General features: G+C 34.1%; 1 protein-coding gene across 1 annotated transcript; it reads right to left on the bottom strand.

Moving 5' to 3' along the window:
- Window positions 1-303: 303 nt before the first annotated feature.
- On the bottom strand, window positions 304-7,705 carry LOC133310877 (lysine-specific demethylase JMJ26-like). Its single transcript, XM_061511878.1, has 13 exons — window positions 7,564-7,705; window positions 4,350-5,145; window positions 4,113-4,225; window positions 3,897-3,996; window positions 3,662-3,794; window positions 3,527-3,590; window positions 2,787-3,441; window positions 2,029-2,358; window positions 1,219-1,635; window positions 1,069-1,141; window positions 908-993; window positions 703-822; window positions 304-572 (listed from the first exon to the last, which is right to left on the bottom strand). Exons 1-13 carry the CDS (start codon window positions 7,581-7,583, stop codon window positions 483-485), a joined length of 2,997 nt encoding a protein of 998 aa, XP_061367862.1. The 5' UTR covers window positions 7,584-7,705; the 3' UTR covers window positions 304-482.
- Between the last annotated feature and the right edge of the window lie 2,171 nt (window positions 7,706-9,876).

Here is a 9,876-nt window from a genome sequence, read left to right as displayed (position 1 = left end):
AAAAGCATACCAAACGACCAATGCTAAAAACACAGAACTTTGCCCGAATTGAGAATGTCGTGCTATCAGAAAAAAGAATCAAACATAACCGAATTGAAATTGCGAGCAATAATATGAGCAAAACCGAAAACATAATGATCAGAGAGATCAGAGACAAAGCAAAATGATGAAAAAGTAAACAACAATGATTTAATATTCAAGTCTCCTTAATAATTATCAGTATGATATTTAATTACATTGTATAAATAAATTAAAGAATTAAGGCTGTACATGTGTTAAATAACTTTGAGAAATTGTTAGGTAAAATGTAAATGTAACTAAAGTAATAACTCTATTATTACCAAAATTGTCTTATAAAATGCAAATCCAACCACTCTATTATTACAAAAAGAATGAGAAAAGAATCACTCCATTGCGAGTGCAATTAAATACTCCAATCAGACGCTCTAGACTTAACAAAATTTTCCATCTGCATATTGTAACTATTCACAGCAACTGATAGTATCAGCCACCAGAAAAGCTTGAAGGTCTTTGACAGCTTGATCAACGGCATATACTATCATCTTCTTTATCTATTTCATCAAAGATAAAACTCCATCAGCAAACATAAAAAAGGAAAATATTATATTCTATCCTATAACTTATGAGGCTGATATTAATAAAGGGAGAAGCAGAAGGAATTATATTTTAAAAGCAAATCACCTCAAGTTTATCTTCTCTAGCCTTGTGGTTCTTGGGAAGCTGACGGAACTCATTAGTTAAACGCAGACACTCATGAACATTTTCTGGGGACACGAAGTCTACAGCAACTTTTATGCATGACTGTGCAAGGTTTAACGTATGTTGATTAGAGCTAAAGATATAACCAAATGATTTGATAGTAAAGTAATGTAAAGAGATGTTTTACCTTGAGGTTCCTCACTTGATGTGGGCATCCAGCAGGAATAAATACAGCCTCCCCAAGTTTCTGCTCAAAAGTCCAGGGTTCTACACCTAAAAGTCAAGATTCGCATAAATGGCTAATTCTAGACACCCAACAAGAAATGATATGCAATTCTATGTACTAACCAAACTCCTCCTTCAGCTTCTTCTTGTGCTCCAAAGTCAAATAAAAACATTGGTCATGAATTGGATGAACAACCTAACCAAAAAAGAATTTGGTTTGAGCATCTACGCATAAAAAATAAGGATAAGCAAAAATGTAAATCATCATCATACCTGTTCAACCGGAGAACAATAAGTATGTCTAAATTCTTTTGAGTGTTTTCTTAAATATGTTTCTAACTTTTCAATATCATCTCTCCTAAAGATATCCCATAGGGCACCACCTGTTTCCGTTGGTTCATTTTCTGGAGAAATAGCAGCAAAAATGACCCCCTCAGACACATCATTTTGAAATATCTTCCCATTAATTTCAAAAGGGCGCTTCTCCATATCTTTAGGTTCTAAGACTTCCTTATCTTTTATATGTTCTTTGTTGTTATTGCAAGGTCCACCATTCAGGCATTCAGCAATCCTCTCCTGTGCACAATGTTCTTTCTCATCTTGTGCCTTGTGTGCTTCTTTCAACTTTGAAATAATAGAGAGCTGCTCATCACTTAATATCACCTCGGCCGTATGGGTCAAAATATTCACCTAAGACAATTATTATATGATAAATTAGAATAAAAAGTCAATATGATTCCATTTAAAATTTGACAAAGGATGAAGTTTCCAAACAAAGAACCAAGTATACACCTCAAAATCACATGCATGCAAAAAAAGAATATTTGCACAAACTGAAATTCTCCTCCACGTCAAATTACAGTTAACACTAAGTTCATCTATTCTTTAGGAACCAAATTTTTATTTCCGCCATCTTACAATAGTTATACATATTAAGAAACTACAACATCCAACCATATAAAAAGTGTGATCTGAAAGAGAAAGAAGACTGAATAGATATATAGCGAGCATATTCAACGAAGGAGAATAGGCCGAGTACTACTTCAGCAACCAAATTAACACCTAATGAAGCTTGAAGCATACCGCATCTGACATATCACAGTGAAGTTTTGTTACAGAGTCTCCTCTACCAAGTTCTTCTTTAATCCCATAAGCAATGTATGTTTTTGGACCCATGTCAGGTTTTAGGACATGGGCTGGCAACTTTACAGCAAGATTGACAATTCCAGCCCCAGGATCAGTGTACTCTTGAAATGGCAAGGAACGAATAAACTCATCACAATGGCGAGGCAAAAGATTTTCAAATTTATCAGAGGGGGGCCAGTCTTTTAGCTTGAGCATCTCTGGCCAGAGATTTTGATATGTTCTTCCCTCAGTATAACCTTTAAAAAACTTATGAGTATTAATTTCTACCTGCAAAGGTTTAAAAGGGTAAATGTTGGTCAGAATTCTAGCATACTGCAGGAAATACAAACTCAAAATATTACACAAGATTTAAGAAGATGAAATACTAAGATGGCAGTTGAAGCTCCACGGTATGTGGAATCTAAAGTATAAGAATAAAGACATGATGGAGGGCATTGCACATGGTAACATTGAAGTATCATAGTCAATATGACGTGCCTAATACATACCCAACTCAAATGTAGTTATCTTTTTTATAAATGATAAGTGGGGGAAATATAGGTATTAAAAGTATTCTTGGGGTACCTGGAAAAAATTCCCAGACAAAACACAACAGAGGAGGGATTTGAAAAGAGGGAAAACTATAAATTTGGACATAATGTTCTAATTTGACCATATGTTCAAACCGAGAACCAAAAGGAACTGTAAGACCAAACCTCACAATTAGCCAGGCAATCAATGGCCTTAACTTCTGACATTCTTGAGCTGATTTCTGAAACTCTATTTTCACATAATACTCGCCGCATGACCATTGGCTCCCAGCTCAGACCTGTCCCCTGTTTAAGAATATTCTTAACTATAATTGGTTCACCATTAGTCCAATGCCTTTGAAAGAGTAATAATTCTTCTTTTAAAATGTCTCTTGACTCTGGACAGTATATGTTATTGTCGTTTGTGCCTTCTCCAAGTGCCACCCTTCTCATTTGTTCAATTTCCCAAATCTTCAACACATCACGAGCTTTTGCTTCCAAGTCAGATATCCACCCACGTTGAAGGATGCGCCTTAGCTCCAATTCAGAACTACCACAACCTCCTCCCTCCTTTGGAGCACAACTAACACTTCCATGACTTTTGGCATTCCACTTAGTAGATAGCTCAATATGTCCCTTTGAAGTCTCTACATCACAAGACACTGGTAGAGGGTCACCACCATGCATATAGTCATAACCCCTATTCAAGTATTGGAACTTCAGCTCATCCCGGGAAGTAATGCTTCCCTTGCGTATTTCTTGGCAACAAGTGAGACAGAGTTCATAAGAACACTCGGGGCACCTTCGGTGAAGGTCAACAATTGAAGTAGCACAATGGTCACTGCTCCAAGACCAAAAAATTAAAATAAAGATCTTAAACAACATGGGAAGAATCATGTTAGTTTCTTAAGAAAACGGACACTTACCAATAGACACGTTCATTGTCACCACAAAGACTTTGGTGTATCTCAATCTCACAAGAAGATTTTCCTGACAGAAGAGTTTATTGTTGGTGATTTCTTCAATGTAATAACAAAAAACCTAAAGGTGAAGATTAATACCTTGTATTTTAGCTTCAATATCCTCCTCTTGACATTGTTCATGACAAATTTGTTCAAGAAATGGAAGGAGTAAGTTAATCATATATTGCATATATTGAGCTTTCTCATAATCAGTGATGTCCCTGTTGGATGTCTGTAAGTAAATATAAAAAAATTTGAAAAAGAGTTAGCAATATATGAAATTTTTGTTTCATTAAAAAAATTAATTTAAGGTGGACACCGCTGTAAGTTAAACCTTAATCATTCCTCTTGAACGCAAGCAAACATTGCAATTGCAGTTTTTACGGCAACATGGGCAGCTTTCAGCAATTTCTTCTATTGACATATTAGAGTACCTGTGTGCCAAAATTAGAAATAGCTCTATTTTGAAAGGGCATTCCATGAATTACATAAACAAATACATAAATCTTTTGCAGTATTGATTAATTAGATGTTATGTAAACTTTCATACCATAGATTGATGCATCGCATACAGTACATTTTCAGACATTTAGTACAAGGCACAAAAGCTGTTCTCTCCTTTTTCATGCACTGATGACATTTCCGGGGATTTTGCTCGACATCCTGTTAACATAATTAGTTAAGCACAATAAAGTATATATAATATTCAAGCTATTGAAATTTTTTTCATAAGATCAAGCTTTTAACTATGGAAATGAAAAAAATATGCATTGAGAAAGATAGTCACCATCATGTCATCCATTCTTTTAGCTCTGCTCCTGGTCTTTGTCTTTAAAGGAAAAAACATTTCTTCATCTTCTTCCAATTTGTTAATTAAGAAATCATCTTCAAATTTCCTTTTCTTGTTTGAGACAGTAAGCTTCTTTGGCTCATCTCCTTTATTGGATGAAAATTTAGTGGTCCTTTTTGAACTTACCAGATTGTCTTCTTTCGGTTCTGACTTTGGTTTCGTGATATCAAGTTTATGAATCTCCTGAACCTTTCCCTTCTTTGACATTCTAAGAGGCCTAGAGCATTTAGAGAGTTTGTCCGGCTTATTATTGTTAGGTTGATTTGACTGTTCTCGTCTTGCAGCTGTAACCTCCATTCTTACAGCGGTACTGTTCTTTAATCGTCCCATATTTACTTGTTCCCCTTCAGGTTTTGGTTTCTTATTACCATGCTCATGAATTTCTTCAGCCTTTCTCTTTGAAGTTCCATATGTTTTTGAGCATCTTGAGAACTCCAGCTTATCCTCATTATGTTGATTTGACTGGTCTTGTCTTGGAACTACAACCTCCATTCTTACTGAGGTACTGTTCTTTAAACTTCCCATATTTACTTTTTCCCCTTCAGGTTTTGGTTTCTTATTACCATGCTCATGAATTTCTTCAGCCTTTCTCTTTGAAGTTCCAAATTTTTTTGAGCATCTTGAGAACTCCAGCTTATCCTCATTATGTTGATTTGACTGGTCTTGTCTTGGAACTAGCTTATCCTCATTATGTTGATTTGACTGGTCTTGTCTTGGGACTACAACCTCCATTCTTACTGCAGAATGACATGGAAATACACTCAAATAGTTACAACAACAACAAAACTATCACCATTATCCGAAACTAATTGGATTAGGCATCTTTAAATAATTGCAAACATCCAAAAATCACAACATAGATTATCACTCATTTAAGCATTGACATGCCAATCTTTTATAATAGCTGGAGTCTAAGCAACAAATACTCTCAGTATATAATATCAATCCTAAACCTATACATATTGCCATCAAGAGTTTACTACCACATTTATCAAGGATTCAAAGATGACATCGTGCTTTCTATTACCACACAGAAAGGGGGATGACAATGGCAAACAGAACTATAGTTTGTGAAGACAAGTGCCGTGGTGGATGACAAGTATGGTGATTGGTGAAGTATTCTCCATGAGGGAGTGGGGTTGTGAATGAGTTTCTATAGTTTGTGTTCTTAGTTGTGTCAGATCCTTTGCATATGTGCGTGAGGTTATCCTATATAGGTGGTTATGTGTGTGGTAAGACAGACGGCCATAGATTAGGCCATATCATGGTTGGTTGGTGATTGAGTACGGATTCTGGGAATTGGATGTTGGGCATTAAATCAAGAGTAAAGTACTTTTGCTCCTAGACAAAAGTTATGGGGCATTTTAATCCCTTAAAAAGAAAAAGACAATTTGTGATTCTTCTAAATTTTAAAGAAGACCCATGTTAGTCTTTCAAAAAGATTAACATGGGTCTATTTTTAATTTTATGGGAATCACAAGTCGGTTTTTTTTTTAAAAGGATTAAATTATGCTCCTTAAGTACCAAAAGTTACTTTACTCTTAAATTAATAAACGAGGCATGCGCTTTAGTGGAGGCCAAGGACACATCCGTGACACATCTTATAATATACAATACCATATGAAACTACTTATTTAGGCTGCTTTTATGACAATTTTCATCGACCATGTAACTTTAAACATAGTTATAAGACTCACTCAATAATGGACCGAATTCCTAGTCCAGCATATCATAGTTGTATACTACGTAGCATTTTGTTTTAAGGTACTGAATGATAACATAATTGAACAGAGTATTTTTGTTTTAAAAACAGGGACATTTTTGTAATTATCACTTATTTTCCCATCTATATTTTACCTCAAACAAAACATAGACTTTGTAAATCTTACCTAATTTGCCCGGTTAAATTTTTTCTAACCAAACAATTTTTTTTACATTTTCCTACCAAATTCACTTTACAACCATTTCCCTATCAATTACATTTCCCTAGTATTCAAAAAATTTCTCCTCAACCAAACGCCCCCTAAGTACAAAACGAGTTAACTCGATCCCGCTTATTTTTGTAGTGAGCCAAAAAAATAACCAACTCGTCTCCATCTATATGAGTTGATAGGATATACCGGTTGGTCCACCTCCTAGATGTAGAATTTCTTTATAATATCCTCTCGAAAATAGAGGCAAAACAAGGAAACACCTAATTTTCCTTTTAATTTTTTAAATTAAAAAATGGATTAACTACAGTAGAATTTACATAACTTGTGAATCATCAAACATGTGAGCTAAATAATAACAATTCAAGATCTAAATAAATTAATTTTGTAATAATCTTTTAATGAATTGGACCCAATTAACTCACGAGCATAATCTATTTTGACAACTCTTAAGTGTCGGACTTAGTGTGAAAATTTGGTCTTGGGGACAAACAGTAAACTAGGAACCAGAGCATAATTTCATCTTGTTACAACTTAGTTCGAAGTTATCATTTTAGGTAAATTATAAAAATCTTTGACAACCCCTTGCCCACTTCTAATTGTTTTTTCTCTTTGCATACATTGTAGATGGAGGAAAACATGTGTCACCTGACCAGATTCAGCGAACTTAAATAAGATATGAGCACCGGTATACATACGTGGTTAAAGACACTAGAGAAAATAGTGAATACCGAATAGAAACGTATTTTAACGCTTGCTTACTCCAATATGAAAAGTGGGAACACTTTGTACCGAAAAAAAAAAAGTGTGAACCTTGATAATTATTTAAAAACAAAGTGATTTGACTGGGTTTTCCCTAACTTTGATAATTATTAAAAAAAGAAACAAAGTATATGCTATCTTGTTAAGATGAACCACGTGATTTGATGGTGATTTTCACCGTTTCTCCTAGACATTTTTCTATTTCGCAAACTAGAGAACAGGAGAACACAAACTAACAGAACCAAAAACCAATCTCATAGGCCACATAATTTCCAAGATGAAATCCAAAATTCAACCAAACAAACAATCTGGAAATCAGAGAGTCATAAACAAGGAAATTAATTGTACCATCAGAATTGCAATAAAAACAGAGAGAAACAGTTCGATCGTCTATGATGATGCATATAATTATAATCAAAACATATTTAGAAACATAACATGGAATCGACCAGATAAACGTGCCTTTGGAAGAATCCATTGATGTCCGGTGCCGGTTGAGCTACGATCTCTCTTACGCAGAAAAGAGCAATAGAAAGTAGAGAGAGAGAGAGAGAGTTGCAGATGAAGGAAGAAGAAGAAGGTAAGGAAGGTGTTTGGGTTGGTCCTTAGAAGGAGACAACGATACAAAGCGGTTGTACGCATAAATAAGAAAAAATTCTCAATCTTACCGGTTACCGATACGATTCGTATTTACTCCCTTCATTAATTCTTACTAAATACTGACACCAACTTTTTCATTTTATTTATATATCTTTGATTTTTACTAGATTTATATATCTTTGAATTTTGTTTATCTTTTTTTTTTCTATTTTTTTCTTTTACACAATGACGAAAGGCCAAGACGTTTTTAAAATTTTATTGTTTTTTTTTTGGGAGAAAAAATATTATTGTTATTTCTTTTACAGTTTACTATTGCCCTTTTTTCTATGTTTTAATCGATTAAATCTTCAACTTAATCGATTAAATCTCTCTCTTAATTGATTTAATCGATTAAATATCCCAAATAAACGTGAAAGCATTGATTGAATGAGATAAACACGGTATTGGAGGTTATTTGAATTTAATGTAATAGGAGTTAATTGCGATTTGTATTTAATAGGAGCTGATTGCCTCCTGTTAAATACAAAACGCAATCAGCTCCTATTAAATACAAAATTCAAATGGAAAACTGATTGAATTTTGAATTTGAATTTGAATATAATGTAATAAGAGCTGATTGCGTTTTGTATTTAATAGGGCGCAATTCAAATGGAAAACTGATCTGATTGCGTTTTGAATTTAATAGGAGCTGGAGCTGATTGCGTTTTGTATTTAATAGGACGCAATCAAATAACCTCCAATACCGTGTTTGTCTCATTCAATCAATGCTTTCACGCTCATTCGGAATATTTAATCGATTAAATTTGTTTTAATCGATTAAATCAATTAAGAGGGAGATTTAATCGATTAAGTTGAAGATTGGATTAATTATTTGATAGGTCAAAATATACTTAAGAATATTGGATTAATTTTTTTGATACTATTCTTGGTTATTTTTTTTAAAAGAAAAATTAATTCATATTTTTCGATCGTCTGGGATTCCTAAAATACCACCCTCTGGATAGTATTTTACAGCTCGTTTGGTGGATAAGATAAGGGTAGGATATGATATGCTGATAAGGATATGATATGATATGGGACTGATAAGCCTATATCATGTCATGTGTTTGATGAGCACCTGATTAGCAATATGATAAGATTATGTAGAAGGAGAAAGGAGAAATAAAAAATAAAATATAAAACAATAAATACAAATACATTAGGTAGCGTGGGGATATATTGGGTATCTAATATTGGTATCATATCCTGTTGAATTCTAACCCAGCTCCCCCATAGGATAAGAAATCATGTATTGGATAGAATAAAATGAGACAAGAGGATAAGCTAATCATATCATATTGACTAGGGGTGTTAACGGGCTGAGCCGAGCCGAGCCGAGCTTTGGTCTCAAAAGGCTAAGCCTGTATTTAAATGTGTCGGCCTTACCAAGCCTGTTACCTGTTACGAATATAATTATCGGCCTGTGGCCTGCCTTATTTACAAAAAATAAAAGCCTGATTTAGTCTGTTAGCCTGTTTAAAAGAAATAAGACAACAAAAAATTATCCAAACAGAATATACAATCAACAACACTAGTAACTCCATAAATATTCATAAATTTAATGTATATCCAAACAGCATAATATAGAAAAAAATCATTCAAAAAGTCTATTTAACTAATAAATATGGGTGAAATGGATTGAGGAGAGAGAGGACTATTACAAATAGTATAAAAATATAAATAAAAATAAAAATTAATATACTAGGCCAGCCTGAGAGGCTTCAAGGCAGAGCTTTTGAATTTGAGCCTGATGCCTTTTTATTAAACGAGCTTTTATACGAGTTCAAGCCTGGTTCCAACAACCAATATTAGGTTTGTAAGCTCAGGTCTTCATGAGTATTAAATACGGATGACATAGAATCGAAAGTGATAGACAATAACGGAGCTTGCAAACATGGCGAGGCGAACGTTGTTCCAGAGTTCACACTAAGCCCACTATTAGCCCCGCTCTTGTTCTCTCCCACATGTACCAAAGACCCGACATGAACATGAACATAAACAAGGGAGATCTAAATTTTTATATGGTTTTTACAAGTTTATCAGTTGCAATGGGAAGCCAACAACAGGGACAATTTTTTTTATGGTTTTTGCTCCATTTTCAGACATTGTTTTTTGCTCCATTTCCTCCATCT

The sequence above is a fragment of the Gastrolobium bilobum genome, unplaced genomic scaffold, assembly GCF_033153095.1.
Source record: "Gastrolobium bilobum isolate Gb01-03AN ecotype WA unplaced genomic scaffold, APGP_CSIRO_Gbil_v1 utg268922, whole genome shotgun sequence".
NCBI lineage: Eukaryota > Viridiplantae > Streptophyta > Magnoliopsida > Fabales > Fabaceae > Gastrolobium > Gastrolobium bilobum.
This window is presented reverse-complemented; position numbering and strand designations above follow the sequence as displayed.

What these genes read in the sequence shown, in the direction of transcription:
- LOC133310877 (XM_061511878.1), bottom strand. Translation starts at nt 7,583, where the DNA reads ATGGATTCTTCCAAAGGCAC. An exon ending in GACAATGAACGTGTCTATTG is followed by an intron (nt 3,442 to 3,526) that starts GTAAGTGTCCGT and finishes GTCTTGGAGCAG; the next exon opens with TGACCATTGTGCTACTTCAA. An exon ending in GAAGCTGAAGGAGGAGTTTG is followed by an intron (nt 994 to 1,068) that starts GTTAGTACATAG and finishes CTTGACTTTTAG; the next exon opens with GTGTAGAACCCTGGACTTTT.